Here is an 18,647-nt window from a genome sequence, read left to right on the forward strand (position 1 = left end):
GCCGCGTGGGCTTAGGAGCACGGAGCTCTGCCCCCACCCCCCCCCCGGACCGTCGGCCTCAAACCTGGGCCCCCCTCCTGCTTCCAGGACTCCCCCTGAGCCTCTGCGCATGGCACGGTCAGGGCAGTGGTGTCACTCAGAGACTTTCTTTCCTTCCACCTGGACAAAGAAGCCAGTGTACGCAGCAGCACTGGGGTGACCGCGAGCGAGACGCAGCCTCCTCCCTCAAGGACCTGCTGCTGCTGTCTAAGGAAGCCACGTGTGCATGCAGACAATCTGCATCTTTTCTAAGGGCCAGCCGATGGCGCCAGGTGCCTCAAGGGGGAAGGCTTCCTGGAAGAGTGCACGCTCCGGCTGACTCTACCAGTCTGAGGGATGGAGGGATCATTCCCCACTGAAGGCACAGAGCCAGTGGGCAGCAGGGGCATATGTGGTGACAAGCAGCTCCGTGCTGGGACACGAGGGTGGTGGAGGTGAGGCTGGAGGGCTGTGAAGGGTCCCCCCCTCCAGGGCCAGCCAAGGAACTTGGACTTGTTCCCCAAGTGATGGCGTTTTCGGCAAGGTCAGACGAGCTCTGGGACTGAGCCCCTCACGGTTGAGTGACACCAGGTTGGGGAGGCGTGGGAATGGAGGTGGGGAGACCAGCGAGAGACCTAAAGAAGACGAGGTAGCCCCGGAACCGGGCAGTGCCAGCAGAGGGAGGCGCCCGAACACACGGGACATGAGGAGACAACCTTGGTGGGTATGTGGACATGCAGATGACGCAAAGGCGGGTGGAGGGGGAGGCCAGTTTCTGGCGTGGTGACCAGGCACACAGTAGCGCTGTGAAGAGAGAGAGGGGACTCAGAAGCGGGGACACATTTGATGAAGAAAGGGACGGCGATATTGCCCAATTTGTGCCAAAGGGAACAGGTCCGAGAACCCGCTGGTGGGCAAGGAGCGCCTCCTCCCGAAACGTGTGGGGCAGACTCACCCGCTGATGATCTCCTTGGTCTCTGCCCGGATGAAATGCTCCTTCTCAGGGGTCAGGATGCACAGGGAGAACTTCTGGCCTGTCCGGGCCTCCCCATCCACCACATCTGTGCACTGGTTCATGTTGATGGTGCCCTGAGGCAGGGTTGTGGGCTGTAAGAAGATGGGGCGGGGAGTCACTCAGGAGCCAGCACTCATGGGTCAGAGTACGGCAGCATGGACTGTCCTTGTAGCCCCCGGCCCTCTCAACCCTTGTCACTTTGACAGGCACCTGAACCTCTCACGGCTGTGTGAGTCCCCAAATACAACAGACGCACGGGGTGGTGCTCTGCCTCGCCGCCACCCTCCTGGCCCCGCTTCCTCCCTACCCATCCCCGGGGAGGAGAGGTGACAGGTCTGTTCTTCTCGGAGGACAGCCAGCTGGACATTCCTTCCTAGCTGGAGAACAATATCCCAGCTGGTACTGGGGGAAGGGGGAGAAACAGGAAGGGGACAGCTCTGAGAGGACAGCTGAGGGGACAGAGGCAGCCAAGAGCCAGGTCTCACAGGGGTTCCTGATCCAAGAGAGCAGTGAGAAAAGGCTCCAGAGGAGGTGGTTCTAAAATAGCAAGGTTATTTTTAGAGGCAAGGAGGGGGCCAGAGAGAAGCCACATCCTGGAAGGCAGGCTGTGGGGCTGGCAGGCTGGAGCCACACACATCATAAATGCTTTAAAGGTAGGCCAAGCCCACTCGGGGCAGATGACCCACCGTCACCTCCCAGGAAGCACCCACGAGGATTTGCTACAAGGCTGCCTGGCCAGCACCGGAACAAATAAATTTTTTTTTTCCTTTTCTGACACTGTTAGACCCTGAGATTCGGGACAGAACGCAAGCAAAGAAGGCTTTAGATTCCTACTGGGGTGAGGGTCAGCAGAGAAGACCTTCCTAAAGAGGATCTGTTACCCCTGCGTCCTGTGGCCTTTCACCTTTCCCCCAAACAGGAAGATGCTTTGGGGAGGGAAACAAGGTGCCGTGCCTGTCACCATGCCAGGGGCAAGAGCTCCCGACCTCACCCAATATGGCTGCCAGCTTTCTGGTCCACAGGAGGGGGAAGGAGTATGCTTTCCAGCTCCAAGAAGCCTTTCCTCATGGAGCCTCTAGGCTCAGCCCGTCCTTCCTTAGGCTCAGCTCAGAATGAGGGCGGCAGGGCAGGAGAGCCAGCTGTGAGCTGGCCTCTGACTTCAGGTGTGGATAGAGAGGGGGCAGAGTCCCACTTCTGAGAGGGGGCACACCCATACTAAGCCCAGTGTGGTCCTTCAGTGAAGCAGACTTGTAGCATCTCTCCTGGGCCCTTCTGGAGAGTCTTTGAGCTGGAAAAGGGAGCTTAGTGGCTTATCCTGCAACCAAGCAAGGAGGTTCTTCAGGAGCAGGGAGCAAGACTGGTAGCCTGGGACACCCCCCCCCCCCCCATCTGTCTTCTGGCTGGGGAGGCCCACAGGCATCTAGTGCCTGCCCCCACCCCCAATGAGTAGTGCTCCCACGGCCACAAGAACACACCTTCCAACCCAGGGTGGGGCCACATGGTCTTCCTAGGCTTCCCAACCTCCTCAGTCCAGTTCCAGCACCTCCACTCTTCAGAATTTCTAATCCCAGGTCTGCTCTGGCATCATGCCACTGCCCCATCTGAACCCCCTTTGGGCAAACTAAGGGTGGTGACTTCTGCTCTTTTAGCTCAGCGTCCCGCACGCTGAATCACATGTTCCCCCTTGCCACCGACAAGGCTCACGGATCCTCTGAGGTGGGTCCTTGTGCCTGAAACAAGAACACTGATGCTGTGGACTGCTGTGAGGATTAGGGCCCTGAGCAGGGCCACAGAGGGGAGAGGGGACAGCAGAGGGGCTTTCCCAAGGTCACGTTTCCTCCTTTGTCCTTGATGTCCACCCCAACTTGGACTCGTGGGCGTCACAAGGTGCCAATGTACGCCCACCTGTGGCACATGGAAGCATGACGTAAGTTATCTATCTGTGCTATTGTGCCAACAGCTTATAAACTATGACACATACGTAACACACACAGGGAAGTTAAAACACACCAACAGAAATTCTAATACTTTCCTCTCACTATGCCACCTAGTGGGCTTATCTTTAGAGACTACTGTGCCAGGGTTCAGGGTCACGAAACTGCTCACCGTCCCCTCTTGCACAGTAGTTGTGTTTGCTGGACACGTGGCCACCGGCCACCAGCAAGATTTCCCAGCCAGCCCTGCAGCTGAACGCGGTCGTGGGACCTTGTCACCAGTCGTACCCTAAGACTTCCTACGACCTCTTTGTGCCTCAGTTTTGTGTGTGTGCAAAATGAGGTCTCTACCTCCTTCCAGGCGAGCTTTCAGAAGCGTCAATAAAAAGCAAAGACATAACAAGCTATGGCCAAAGGAAACGAATGTTTGTTTATTTACTATCTGTGTGTCAGGGTCTTATCGTAAGTACGACCTCTTCCACGCCTCCTTAAATATTACTTATGAGGCAGGCACTGTCTAATCCTATTGGACATGTGGAAAAAGGGAGCAGAGTCCACAGCTCCTCCTGAGTCTGCACAGTGCCACCGGGGAGAAGCCTCACCAGCACCGGGGCCACCGGCTGTGAAGATGCTCACTCTCCCGGGCGATCACCGCTTGCTGGGCCCGGGGCCAGCAGTCCTCTTACGGATACTCCCGCAGCCCCCCGCCCCCCCAGGCTGCCAATACCGCCACCCCCATGTGCTCCTTCACTAGTCTGCCCTCAAACCGTGGACCGGGTCAACCAAGGGTCTCCAGAGAGCCCCCAGGCACAGGTGTGGCCACACCCTTCTGCATTCTCAGAGCTGAGGAGAGAGAAGACCCTTGACAATCCAACTCCCGGCCAGACCAGGCCTCGTGCTTAGAAAGCGAGGGCAGATATCCAGCCTAAAATCCACATCCAGCCAGAGGGAACCCTTCACCCCAACACTGTCGGCAGAGCTCAGCTCCATCTGACAGGTTCCCTGCCCTCAGTCTGTACCTCCAGAGGTTAGGAATCCAGGCCTCTGACGAGGCCGAGCGACACCTAGTTTTGCTCAATTTCAAAAAAGAGGTGGCTGTCTGCAGGCCACCCAACTCTGCTCTGTTGCCAAGTTATGGGTAGGTCCTCAGCCGGCAAAGTCACCAGATGCTCTCCGGCCACCTGGGGGCTTCCAGTCCTCTTCTGGCCTCCACACACGTCAGCCTGGATGGTAGGGCTGCATCAGTGTCAACTAATCCCAAGGCCGAAGACCACGAAGCATAAAGTGACCAAGCGGGACGGCTAAGAGCAGGGCCTCTCTCCAGGGATGTGAGCACACCCTGCTGAGAACCCAGCCCTTCCGTCATTTGCCCCCTGGCCCACAAAAGGCCAAGGGAACCTCTCCCCACTGCAGCCGGGCACCTGCCAGGGGCTTGCTTTGGAAGACGCTGCCACAGCAGCCTTACCACCTGGAGACCCTCCACCCCCACCCATCCCAGGCACTTTAGGGAAAACAGGCCTCCTCCACTTCTTGTTGGATCTAGAAGTTTGGGAAGTTTCTACGAGCCAGAGGGAAAGGAGAGGAAAGTAGCACAGATGTACAAGGAGAGGCCAGTTAGAGCTCTCCATGGGGGTCCTTCCCTCCAGGCAGCTGTGCTTACAGAACCAGCGGCCAGGCAAGACTTGGATGGACCGGGACCACTCCAATTTACACCCCCTCCCCCATTCAGATGGGGAAACAGAGACAAAGGCTTTCCCCCAGGGCAAAGTAGTGCTCACAAAGTCTTAACCCAGTCAACTGCAGGTCGTGAGACAGTTCATGTATTTCAAGCTAATCTGCTCATGACTGACAGAGAAGAGCGCATTTCACTTTGGGATGAACAGCGGCATGGGCACACGCACGCGGGATGACAAATTACGGGGCAATACTTTCACCGCGTGCGCTGCGTTCTGTATTATGTTCTCTCACACTCCCCACGACCCACTTGAGGAGTAGGAAAAGCAGCGCTACCCGGTGGTGACAGCGGTCAGCCAGCACGTCTCCAGGCTGCCAGAAGCAGGGGCGGAATATGCTCCAGGAAGGACAAGACTCTACCTTTCAGTAGGAGCCGCCGCGGCAAGAATAATATTGTCTTCCGGGGTTGGGCAGGCTCTGAATAAGTAGTTACAGGTTCAGTCTGATGACAGCCACAGGAGGAAGGCGCTCTGACAGGCTCGACCCACAGATGCCCAGGCTGGGGCTCAGAGCGGGAAAGGGGCCTGGGGTCACCCAGAGCAAGGGTGGCCCGCGCTTACTGCAGAACCTGTCAGCAGGCAGGAGCAGAGAGAGCCCTCGCAGGAGCATGACCTCCTCCACCCTCCCCAGAGGTGACCATAACGGCTCCCACAAGCTCCCATACGGAGGCCTCCCTGGCGGCCACACTGGAGGCATGGTCAGGCCGCTAGAGCCAGGTACAAGGAGAGAGCACATCCTTTCTTTGGGATTAAGGAGGTTAGATCTGAATTTCCTCTGCAAGGAAGGTGGCCCTTGGGGAGCTCTGCTGAGTACCGCTCCCCATCTCAGGCGCCCCTGGAACCCCGCTCCCTGAGAGGAACACGCGCTGGTCAGGATCACAGAGACTGTCCCTTGGCTCTTCCTGCTACTGCCAAGCTGCTCAGAGTCCTGAGTCTAACAAATCATGAGTCCCTCCCTCAAGAGGTGGGACACCAAATGCCATCCAGGTGTAGACTGGGCCACCTGACTCTCAGCACCTGACTCTCTCCAAGGCCACAGTTCTCCCTAGTGAGCAGCTCTCTTTACACGAATATCCTCAAAGTCCAAGTTCGCAAAGGAAACTGGCAAGACCCACGGAAAAGGGGTCTTAAGACATACCCACGAATCCACCCAGGATTGGAGTGAGCAAAAGCTGCCCCCTCACCTCTCTGAGAGCTCAGAGAAGCAAGCGCCTTCCACCAACCTCGGCCAAGGGCCCCAGCAGGTGCCCTCCACACAGAACTCCTTTCCTCCTGTTCCTTGCCTGGCAAGAAGCCAGCAAAGTCCCCCGCCCAAGCATCCTCCCACGCATTCTGCGGTCCTCGTGGTCTGTGGGGTGGCTCACAACCGTCCTTCACACCCGCGGTCTCGCCACAAGTCTTCGGGTGCCAGGTCTGTTTCCGTGGCCTCACGTGGCTCCTCTGGAGGGAGAGCCCCCTTCTGCACCCCCTCTGCCCTTTAGGGACTCCAACAAGAAACCTGACTGCTGCAACTCTGCCTACAGGAGGAGGCCGGGCCAACCAGGCTGGGGGCTGTGGTGTGGGAGCCTGTCACCTGTGCACCCAGCACTCCAGGAGAGGAGGAGCCAGATGACTGAGCCTCTAGCCCCTTATTCCCCACAAAGGCTCAGAGACCTAATGTAGCCTCTGGGCTTTACGTTTCTAGAACCCAACGAGCCAAGAAGCGCACCACCTCTGGTACAGAGCCTTACATCTGCCGCTCACCACATAAGTCACCTTGGGCAAGCTGCCGACTTTAAGCCTCAGTTTCCACAAGTGTAAAACAGGAGTAGTGATATCCCTTACTTCAAATGTAAAATGAAGCAGCTACTGTGGACAATATTCTGGAGGTTCCTCAAAAAGTTAAACATGGAGTTGCCAAATGACCCAGCAATTCCGCTCCTAGGTTTATACTCCAAAGAACTGAAAAGAGGTGTTCAAACAAAACCTGTACACAAATGTTCACAGCACCACTATTCACAATTGCCCAAAGGTGGAAACTGCCTAAACGTCCATCAATTCTAGTCATACAACAGAATGGCGTTCAGCCCCAAGAAGAATGAAATACTGACACGTGCTTCAACACAGATGAGCTGAGCCCTGAAAACATTAGCTAAGTGAAAGAAGCCAGAGACAAAAGGACACATACTGTATAATTCAGCTTAGATGAACTATCCAGAACAGGCAAACTTATAGAGACAGAAAGCAGATTAATGGTTGCTAGGGGATGAGTGGGGGAGTGGGGAATGACGAGTGACTGCTTAATGGGTAGGAGATTTCCGTTTGGAGTGATGAGAAAAGTTCTGAAACCAGACAGTGGTGATGGTTGCACAACATTATAAATGTACTAAATGCCACTGAATTGTACACTTTGAAGTGGTTAAAACAGTACATTTTTGTGTTGTGTATATTCTACCACAATAAAAGAAATCCCTTACCTCACAGAGTTGTTCACAGGAAGTGAGGGCTCAGGGCTGGCACATGACCCAGGCTGCCTCCCTTGCTGTTTCCCAGCGCGCGCACGCGCGCGCACACACACACACACACACACACACACACACTCCCCACCAAGCAAGGGGATGGTGGAGAAAAGACCATTTATTCAATACATTTTCTGACTGCTTGCCCCACGGAAAAGAGAGGAAAGCACCGGACACATCTGTCTCCTACCCAGGGACAGAGAAGAGGCCAGCAGGGTGAAGAGAACGGGCCTGGCTGGACTGGAGGGGCCATGGGCCGCCCTCTCCCTGAGAAGGGAGGAAACGCCAGGCCTCCAAGCCCACACTGGAGGCCAGTGACTGGTCCTAAGATGGCCAAAAACAGGCTCTTGAAAATGATGGGCCAAACCAAGGGGTTTATCCAAGGGCAGCAGTTTACTTTCATTGTCTGTGTCTCCCAGGCGCTATGTCAAGGCCCCGGGAAAGATCAGAGTCTGGTTTCCCCATCACACTCCAATGCGGCCGGGTGTCTGCTCTTCTTTGGAGCACCAGACACTTCACCTGCACTGTGGCCTAGCCCTCCTCCCCCGCCAGCTCCCAGGCGCAGGCAGGCCCACACGTGAGTGTCACACCCATCTCTTTCTCACTGCCCGCCCGGGAGTCATCCCACTGCTCACTGATCCCAGTCGAGCCAGGGAGCTGGGAGCCTCTGGGATGTGTTCTGTGGGAGGCATGCAGAAGCAGCTGGCATCCAGCGGGAAGGTCTGTGGTTTCTATTCTCCCAGGCACGGCACTCAGCTCCTCAGCACTGTTCCACAGTTAGGACCCAGGCCTAGGGTGGCCTCGACTCTGCTGGTCTCCCCATGGTCTCCAGTACTGGTCCAAGAATGACCTTTCATGAGCACAAATGTGGCCAGGGCATTTTCTGTTTTAACTGCTCCCGTAGCTTCGAGCCCAAGCTCTCTGCCCCATGTTTGAGGCCCTCAGGAGCCCCGTCCTCACGTCCTGCCCAAGCTTACAGGCCTAGGTGACCCACTGGTAAATAGGCTGGCCTCCTTTATAGCCATCTTCTGCCAGAGATGCCTGCCTCACATCCCTCACCTCCCCTCTGAAGGAAAGAGCCCTGCATGTAGCCCTGAGTCCACTTTCGGGTCTGCCCATCTCTTCTCCACAATAGATGGTGAGGTCCTCAATAAAATTAATTTGATTTTCCTCTATATGCCTACATTGGCACCATTCAAAATGAGCTTCAGCACTGATTTTTGAATGATATATGGGAAAAAAAACCGACCCCTCTAAGTTTACGTTGCAGATTCACTGTATAAATACTATGCTTTATTTATAAATATTCCGTAACATACGTACCACAACATTCTACTTATAAATATATATTATTTTATTGGTTATTTTATTTGAGAGAGAGAGACAGAGAATCCTAAGCAAGCTCCACCCCATGCCCCTGAGATCATGATAGCCTAAATCAAGAGGCAAGATGTTCAACCGACTGAGCCATCTAGGTGCCCTTGAATATGTATTATTTATAAAATAGGAACACCCAACCTTGCCCAATCTCATTTTTGCTAAGTGGGTAGCCAGATGCTCCATGTGCAAAGGTAACAAGTCCTCCACCATCTGAGGGCCATGAAGTGCAGGAGCCTGAAGGAGGAGCAGGGCCCAGAAAGGGCCCGACCACCAGAGGACCACGGTGTGCAGCCACCACCCCTGGGGCCAGCAGATGATAAAGATGAAACGCAAGAGGTGGGTGTGGCCACACTGCATTAATCCCATTTGTAGGAAATGGCCAGAGCACGTAAATTGACAGAGACAGAAAGTAGATCGAGGTTGCCAAGGCCTGGGGAAGTTTAGGGGATGACAGATAAGGGGTACAGGGTTTCTTTGCGGGGGTGGGGGGGATGTTCTAAAATTAGATGGCTGTACAATCTTGTTACCACACTAAAAGGCAATGACCTATATACTTACAAGTAAAACAAAACAAGACATTGCACAGGTACAGAAATAATCGCCACGTGGCAGCCCTCTCAGAGGCCCACGCTGCTCCACTCAGGCCCCTGCAGGAAGAACACTCACAGCCTGCTACCTCCAACCTAGGCCTGGAAGGCGCCTGATGCCCCTCCCTCTGTCACGCGTCTCGTCTCAGACGTGGAGGCCACGGCCCAGACGGACACAAGGACTAGAGCCCGGCTTTCCAATTCCTAACCCACCTCAACACATTACCTCTACTGCAGCAGCTAGAGCCAACCACCCCCAAAGAGCTAACTTGCAGCCTACCAGGCTCCGACAACAGGCGTCTGTGCGGAACACATAGCAGCTCTGAGCTCCTGCCAGAGATGATGATGCTCCTGTCCCTGGGAGGTTCCCTTCAAGATTTGGCTCTGGCCTCAACCAGGGGCAGGATGGGCTTTCTGAGGCATTCAGGGCTTCCACAGATTCAGCAGAAAGGGACCCACAAATGGGGGAACACTGGCTAATCCCAAGCAGCAACGAGAGCTGTGTCCGGTGCCGTGGCCACATCGGGGCTGTAGCCTGGGAGCTGCAGGAAGAGAGGGGCTGCCCAGCCCAGTACAGTACATGCAGGGAGTCGGTGGGGTGCTGTGGAAATGACCCACTAAGGGCTCTGTCAACCAGCCAAACTCACTGCCTTTGTGAAGCATTGTTAGGGTTGGCTAAACTTCTTTTTTTAAGGGAGAAAAGAATACAACAAGGACCTTTTTCACTTGCTGCCAATGCCAGGAAGTTCCTTCTCACACCTGCTGTGCCAGACTGGCCTGCTGGCTTGGGCCGCTGGCTGGGCAGCAAAGACGTCTAGGCTCCCACCAAGCAGCCAAGGGCCCTCAGCTCTCCTTGGGAAGCCATCACTGCCCAGCCAAGGCTCACCTTGCTCCTAAGACCGGGGGCAAGGGAAGACGGGAAAGGGCAAGGCAGGCAAGGGAAGACCTTTTATCCTCCTCACTCACCCAACCAGGATGAGAGCAGGACTCCACAAGAACCAAGTGCCCACTATACCGTATATGACAATTAACTCATGCTGAATCGAAGACCTAAATGTAAGAGCAAAAATATACAACTCTTAGAAGACTGAGGCAAACAGCTTCGAACACTGGATTTGACAAGGATTTGGATAGAACACCAAAAGCACAGGCATTAGAGATAGAAGAAACGAGACTTCATCAGAATTGAAAACTTTTGTATGTTGAAGGACACTGTCACAAGAATGGACAACCCACAGAATGGAAAAAAATATTTACAAATCACGCATCTGATAAGGATCAACATGAAGAATATATAAAGAACTACAACTCAATAGCAAAAAAAAAAATCTGAGCTAAAAATTTAGATAGACATTTCTTCAAAAAAGATAGAAAAATGGCCAATAAACACATGAAAAGGTGCTCACCACCAGTTATTAAGGAAATGCAAATTAAAACCACAATGAGATACCACCTCACACCTACCATGATGGCTTTAATACAAAAGAAAAGAAAAGAAAAGAAAAGAAAAGAAAAGAAAAGAAAAGAAAAGAAAAGAAAAGAAAAGAAAAGAAAAGAAAAGAAAAGGAAAGGAAAGGAAAGAAAAGAGAAAAAGAAAAAAAACAAAAAACCTGAAAACAACAAGTGTTGGCAAGGATAAGGAGAAATTGAAATCTTTGTGCACTGCTAGTGGAAAGATAAAATGGTACAGCCCCTGTGGGCAACAGTTTGGCAGTTCCTGAAAAAATTAAACACAGAATTACCCTATCATCCAGCAATTCCACTTCTAGATATATCCCCAAAAGAACCGAAAGCAGGGATTTGAACAGATATTTGTATGCCCATGTTCATTTCAGCATTAGTCACAACAGCAAAAAGGGAGAAACAACCCAAGTGTCCACTGATGGATGAACGATAAACAAAATGTGCCCCCTCCCCCCACAGGAATATTATCCAGCCACAAGAAGGAATGAAATTTTGATACATGCTATAACATGCACGAATCTTAAAAACATTACATGAAGTGAAATATACCAGACACAAAAGGACAAATATTAGTGTTTAACTCCTAGGGGTTCAGTTGGGAAGATAAAGAAGTTCTGGGGATGGAGGACCCTGATGGTTGCACAACAGCATGAATGTACTTAATGCCACTGAATTGCACACTGAAAACAGCTAAGATGGTAAATTTTGTGTTATGCATATCTGAAGACACACACACGCAAGTGCACACACATCGAGGCCAAGCTGGATTCCCACACTGGGAATAACCGCAACATGAACAGTAGAAACAGAAACTGGGCAATGGGTAGAAAGAAATGCGTCATTTCAGCCAACACGCTCCTTGTCTACAGGCGGAGTATGGCCAACTGTAGCCCAGTTACAGCAGCCTTGCGTGAGGTCTCCCCAGTGGGTACGGAACAGAGGCAGCAGTGGGCATGAATCTCAACCCTCCCACCCTCCAGCTTCCTATTCCTCCCTCTCCCCATTCCAATCCTCACCTCTGCCCCCAAAGGATGGACCCCAGAATCCTGCCGGGGATCAATACTCTCCTCTAGGGCATTGATACTTCAGAGCACAGCTGGACCTGGACAACATAAGAACTATCTTTCTGATAGGTGTGGTGACCTCAGGTACAAACTATGTACGAATGAGCATCCGTTACAGGAATGAGCCTTTTGACTTGAACACGATTAGTAAGGTTTAGCACACTGGCCAAGTTCACCCAGAGCCCCAAGCTTACTTCCCTAGCTCCAGACCTTGAAGTAAATCAATCTCCTCCCCCCACAACGGAACCACTAAATCCTGCCTTTATAGTTTTGCCTTTCTCGGTTTCCACCTGGCACCTAAGCCCCCTCCTCCTCCCCAGTTCTGTTGCCTACCTGCCTGCGCAAATGTCCCTTGTCTCGGCCTCTTCTCCTGGTATGTCCCATAGTCCCTACACTTTTTGGAGGCTGACGTGGAAGACTCCTGGAGGAAGTACGTTATCACCCATCTGACTCACAACTGGACCTGTGGGCCTGTGGCCCCCGCCTAAATTCTCGGGGCTCTGACTCTAGCTCCACTTTATACTTTTAATCCCATCTACTGATAGTGAAGGAAGTCTTCAAGGCCCTGCCTAAAAGTCCATGTAATCACCTTAGAACTGGCTAGACAAATGTTTAGGAATAGACAGCAGGTATTTACTGAGCACCTACTTTATGCCAGGCACACACTGTGCTTGGTTGGTGCAGGGGAGAGGTGAGAACAAGTCAACGGGCCACCTTAGTAAAGCTCACTTCATTCTCATGGTGATAAACGTAAATAAAAAGAAAACAGAGCAGTGAAATAAATGACTGAAGGAAAGGAAAAGAAAGCAAGTACAGGGCTAGGGAACGCCTGGGGGGTGGACGCCACGGAGGCCAACAGAGGCAGAGTGAAGGAGAAAGTAGTGCTGAGGCCGCGGGGCAGGGACGAGCTGGGGCCGGCCTGAGGAAGCTGGTGGGCAGGCCTGCTGGAGGACTGGAATGAAGGGGGTCCGGGGTGGCCACAGCCAGCCTGGCCCAGAAGACGTGACCTGCCAAGGACGTGTGCCAGCAGAGGAGGCCTGGCTGTAGCTCATAAGAATACTCTGACCCCAGACAAGTGAGGCAGGCAGATGAAACGGTGGCCCAGACTGCGATGCTGATGGTGTGGGGGGCTGCATTCGGGTTATGCTGAAGGTAGAGCAGAAAGGATTCGAGGCCTATGAGGCTAAGAAAAAAAGAGCAGACGGGGATGACTTTTAGGATTGGGCCTCAGTGACTCAGGGCTAGAGCAGGTGCTAAACTAAAGGACTAATTTTTCTCTCCTTTTCTTTTTTTTTTTTTTTTTTTTGTGCTTCGCCTATATTTCCAGCTACCTTTTTTCTATCTCCCTGCTTCATAGAAAGTATACCTTCCTAGGCTAAAGCCACAAGTAATGGGAGGCAGGCAGGCAGGACAAGAAGTCAAGTGGAGCCATAGAGGCAGGGAGACAGGAGCCTGTGTAGAGTGTCAGAGCTGGAAAGGCCTCTGGGAGACTGCTAAGGGCTGGCTAACAGGACAGTCTGTCTGGGGCAGGGGTGAGGCAGGAAAGGGAAGAGGATGTCCAGGGGTAGAGGACAGAGCAGGAGCACTGGTGGGGCAGAGTCTGAGGGACGAGGCAGGCTGAGGAGGGCAGCAATCAAGAAAAGGACTTAACTCAGCTCTCCTGTCAGATGCAAAGGAGATGGAAGCAATGTGTCTGTGGTCAACAGTCCTATGTCACTTCTCAACAGAAAGAGCTTCCTTCTGGGAGAGGATCATGTCCATTAGAGTGAAAGCCTGAGACATCAGGTACCCAGCAGGCAGTGAAGCGGGCCCCTGAGGGGTCAGGTGACACAGGCAGATGGGCAGAACTGACCCCAGGCCCATGAAGCCCAGGGTCACCGAGAGGCCTCCAGGAGGCAAGGAGGGGGGGGGGGGGGGGAAGAATCATGTGAGCTGGGAACAGAAAGGCTAGTGCCGGTGCCACCAAAAGAAATGCCCAGCTCCTCCCTCGTGGATGGGGGCCAGGCGGGATTTGGCACCTGCCGCCCAGCCCCAGCGGCAGCTCTGTCCGCCCCTGCTCCCCCCTCAATCCATCCCCGCCTGCTCCACGATGCCGCTCCAGGCAGCCCCAGCCCCAGCCCCAGTCCAAGGAGGCCATCTTCCTCCAGGGGAAGGAGCAGAGAGAAGGTGGCTTGAGAACAGGGCTCATACAAGTCAGGGCTCAACAAAGGCCAGAAATAAACGGAAAGAACCTGGTTCACAGGAGTGACAAGCGGTGGAGAGAAGGGTCCCAAATTGAGTCTTACACGAGTAGACTGAAGCGGCCAGGGCGACTTAACCTAGAGAATGAGGGCTGACTGAGGAGGGGCTAAGGATACAGAACAGGGCCGCTGTTGCCAAAAGTTATTAATTCAACAGACAGGCACTGGACACCAGGCCCTGGGGACAGTGATGAGTAAGACGTGGCACCTGCCACACGGAGGCTGGCGCCAAAATGAAGGTATGAACACAGCCTGTGGGAAGCAGGGTATGAGGCCGCCAAGAACAAAGGAGTCAAATGTCCTAAAGGCTTCTCGTGGTACCAGGATCAGACCTGTCCAGCAAGGTCCCCACAGGACGGGCTAGGCTGAAGGGGGCAGGAGGTGCTGAGATGGAATTCAGCTAGAGATGAAGAAGGGCATTTACTAAGGCTCTTTCAATAAATGAACATTTTGTCCCCATAAATCTGAGGCTGGCATCATCGCCACTGTGGATGCACAGAAGAAAAAAAAAAAAAAAACACTTAGCAAAGCAAAGCAAAGCAGCTACTACCAACAGCGTTCATCCACTTAGGTATCTACGGAGCACCTACTATGTGCCAGGCATGCTCTCTAGGCATTGGGAACACAGCACTGAACAAAAGCGACAGAATCTCTGACCTCATGAGGCTGACCTTCCAGGCTAGAGTCAGCAGGTAAAGTCAGTGAAGTATCAGGTTGTGGAAGGGCCAGAGTGGAAAATGAAGCAGGAGCAGGGATGGAGGAGCTTGGGGCAGGGGAGAGGGGTCTGAGCAGGGCAGGAAGCAGGAGGAAGGGGTGAGGTGCAGGGAACAGGTAGAGGGCAAGCCCAACAGCAGGGGACTGGGGCACAGGTCCGACCTCACACCATGCCTGGGACCAGAGGGGACCCGTGGGGAAGCGGGAAGGCTGCCAGCCCTCCCTCCAAGTGCTGAGGGAACCGCTGATGGAGGAGTCAGTCCTCAGTTCCCCCATTTCAGTCCTGTTGCCTTGGTCTAACCAGACAAGATTGTGAAAGAACCTTGTTACTAAAGCACAGCTAGTCCTGAGAGGGACTCCGGGCCTCCACTGTGGTTCATTCCCCAGCATAATTCCTCGCCACCATACCGGGCCTCCTGCTGTCAAGGCAGGAAACGGAAGCTCCTTGACCAAAGGTCACAGTGGTGGGTGCCCAGAACCACTGGGAGATGGGGGGAAAGCCCCGGTGATGCTGCGATCATGACCCGAGCCCACCCGGTCTCCAACTTGGCTCCTACTAGCCCAGCCCAGCCCAGCCCAGCTCGTCCAGGGCTGCATACCTGCCTGGGCTTCCCGGCCAGGGGTGGGGTCCGCCCTTCCTTCAAGGGCGACTCCACTGGCACCTCATTTGCCAGCCTTTCCTGGTTTCCCAGTCTACACTTCCTCTTTCTCTAAGTTTCTATGGTACTTAAAAAAATTTTTTTTATTTAATTTTTTAAATTAAAAAATTTTTTTTTTTTAACATTTATTCATTTTTGTAAGTGAGAGACACAGAGCATGAGCGGGGGAAGGGCAGAGAGACAGGGAGACACAGAATCCAAAGCAGGCTCCAGGCTCTGAGCTGTCAGCCCAGAGCCCGACGTGAGGCTTGAACTCATGGACTGTGAGATCATGACCTGAGCCAAGTCGGACACTCAAATGACTGAGCCACCCAGGCGCCCCCTCTGCCAAAATTTTTTTAAATCAACTTTTATTTCAGGATAGATTTAGATTTACAGAAAGTTATGAAGCTACTATAGAGTTCTCATATACCCTTCACCCATTTTACCCTATTATTCATACCTTACACTAGTGTGGTACATTTATTATAATTAATGAATCGATAGTGATCTATGATTATTAAATAAAGTCCCCACTTTATTTGGATTTCCTTAGTTTTTTCTTAACATACCTTTTCTGTTCCAGGCAGAAAGATCCCATATTACATTTACTTGTCATGTCACCTGAGGCTCCTCTTGGCTGTGACAGTTTCTCAGACTTGCCTTATTCATGATAACACTGACTGGCCAGGTATTTTGTAGAGTCTCTCTCAATTGAAATTTGACCGTTTTCTCATGGTTAGATTGGGGTTAGGGGTTTGGGGGAGGGAATCCACAGAGGTAAAGCCCCCTTCTCTTCATGTCCTATCAAGGGCACAGGACTTAATCACCGTTGATGCAGACCTCGCAGACCTGGCTGAGGCTGTGTTCGCCAATTCTCTGCACTCTAAAGTCAGTATTTCCCCTGTCTCAGGAGGGAAGTCGCCACCTGCAGCCCACGAATAAGGAGTGAGGAGTTAGCTCCACCTCCCTCGGCGGGGGGGGGGGGGGGGGGGGGTTGGGAGGGAGGGGGTGGGAATCGCCACACAAGTTATTTGGAATTCTTCTGCAGGGAGATTTTGTTTCTTCCCCCTTATGTGTTTCTTTCTTTATTCATTCATTTACCTATATAAACTTGTGGATATTCATTTTACACTTCAGGCTATAATCCAATCCTACATTATGTATTCTGTTTCTAAAATTCTGTATTTTTTTTCTAGCTTCAGTCACTGAGGAGGGCTTTTTCAGTTGGCTCCTGTGTCTCTCTGACATATCGCGCCAGTATGTGCACACGTCCACTCTCAAAGCACTTCCTTACCGTCTGCAATGACAAGGCCTCAGAATGGACCAAATATCTCAGCCTGGATATTTCCCACCCTAGTCCTAGAATCGGCTAGAATGGACTGAGACACCAAGACCCAGGGGCTAGGCGTGCTCATTGCTCCTGGGGTGTTGCTGCCTCCCGGTCTTCTCAGCTGATGGCAAGGAAATACAGGTGCCTATAAATCCATCTATGTCCATCTACCTACATCCATCCAGCTCTCTCTCTGTCTCTTCTTCTGTATCCCTATTAAACTAAATATACTGATATCTTCGACTCTAATCCAGCACCATGTGGATCCCTCTAGCCTCTCCCCTTGTTTGCCTGTAACCACCCCTCCAACAGTGGCCCCACTTTCTGCCGGTCCCTTTACTTAACTGCTGGATCCCGGGACACATGCATCGTGTTTCAGAACTCTTAACCAGTACCCGAGGCAAAGAACCTTATCAACTAGAGCAAGGTGCTCACATGCTGTCTCGCTTGCCTTCAGTCTCACACATTCCATTCACTTCCAGAGGTACACACCTCCTTTTTACACCACTGCCTAGAATCTCTCCCAGTGAACTCCCAGGGAACAAGAGCCTGCCAGAGTTCCCCGTATACCCAAGAGCTCAGCAGTGAGTAGGGCAGGTCTAGATGAACCTAGAACCCATCTAGAAGATGTTAGACCTTCTGTGTGAGTTCTGAGCCCTTTCTCCCAGGATGTGTTCGATAAGGAGGGAAAGGAGAAGACTGGAGAAAAGACAGAACACACAAAAGGGAAAGCGGTGGGAGGTGAAAAGCACCCCCCCACCCCCACCCCCGCCAAAGCTGCCCTCAGGCCTGTCAGAGTCGATGTCTCCCAGCACAGCAGGGCAGGTGGGAGGGAGCCGCTCTGAAAGGAGGCGGAGGCTGGCTGCAGCAACAGTGGCCTTATATGGAGATTCCCACGTCCCAGCTCCCAGCCTTCGCCGGCCGCTGCCACCCTTCAAATCTGCCTTAGCTTGGGAGAAAGGGGTGCCTCTGTTCCACACGGTGTCACTGCTTTCCTCCCCGAAGGCCTGCCAGGTAGATCTAGGGAACACAGGCTGCTGTTTGCCACGGCAAGACTGAAAGCGATGCAGCCACTGGAAGCCGTAACCTCCACCGAGCCCCGTCTGCCGCAGCCTCCCACTCACGCCCAGTACTGCAGTCTGGAGGCAGGGAGAAGAGGCTCTAGGGGACCAGAGCCTCACCAGAGAGCCTAGGAAGAAGGGAAACAGTCTTAAAGCACAAGGTTTTGGAGCTCAAAGCAATGGTTCTCCACTTCTGCTGAATAATGGAATCACCTGGCAAGATTTTTAAATAGAGGTTCCAGGCCCAGAGACTCCGATTTAAATTTTCCAGGGTGGGGCTTGGGCGTCAGGATTATTCAAAAAGCCCCTTAGCCCTTCTAATGTCCACCCAAAGTTGGGAACAACTGCCTCAAGGGGAGACCCCGCTCTCTGCTGTCGCAGTGCGCTCAGCTCTGGGGCTGGCTGGCTGTCCCAGGCGGCCATCCAGCTGGATTAAGTCACTCACAGCTTTTGGCTGGGCCAAAGAGGACCTGATGAAAGCAAAGATGGAGAGGGAGAGCAGAGACAAAACACAGCTGTAAAGAGCCTGCTGGAAGAGGGGGGAGGTGGAGGCTGAGAGGGTACAGAGGGAGAGCAGATGCCAATGGAGAGGTCTCATAAGGTGCCCAGCACCCAGTGCTCGGGGTAGCAGCCTCAAAAACCCTGCCAGCCACAACAGTAAAGAAAATGCAGCCCCCGGGCAGCCTGAGGGGAACAGGTGGGAGGGAGAGGGTCATTTCCCCTCCAGCGACACTGTAAGAACCTTGGGAAAATGGAGACCATGCCAGGCAATCATACCGCCTGTAAGAGATGTGACGGGGAGGGCGGGGGGAGAGGGGGGGTGACCAGGGCTACAGCATGTCTGTGTGATGACAGGGGGCAAAGCCCAAGAAAGCCCTTGCCTCAGGAGGAGGTACCCCGAATAACCAGCAATTCAGGAAGCAGACTTCGGCCTCCACAGCCCCCTGCCCTGAGCTCTGGGTCCAGTT

The 18,647-nt window shown here is 53.0% G+C and overlaps 1 protein-coding gene across 9 annotated transcripts in view; it reads right to left on the reverse strand.

Moving 5' to 3' along the window:
• Window positions 1-18,647, reverse strand: part of MPRIP (myosin phosphatase Rho interacting protein) — a 155,005-nt gene that overhangs the window by 69,237 nt on the left and 67,121 nt on the right. For all 9 annotated transcript variants that reach the window (XM_045044395.1, XM_045044394.1, XM_045044390.1 and 6 more), the window contains exon 4: window positions 974-1,125. In XM_045044395.1, coding sequence (XP_044900330.1) covers window positions 974-1,125 — 152 coding nt within the window. The remainder of the gene's footprint in view (window positions 1-973; window positions 1,126-18,647) is intronic.

The sequence above is a fragment of the Felis catus genome, chromosome E1, assembly GCF_018350175.1.
Source record: "Felis catus isolate Fca126 chromosome E1, F.catus_Fca126_mat1.0, whole genome shotgun sequence".
NCBI lineage: Eukaryota > Metazoa > Chordata > Mammalia > Carnivora > Felidae > Felis > Felis catus.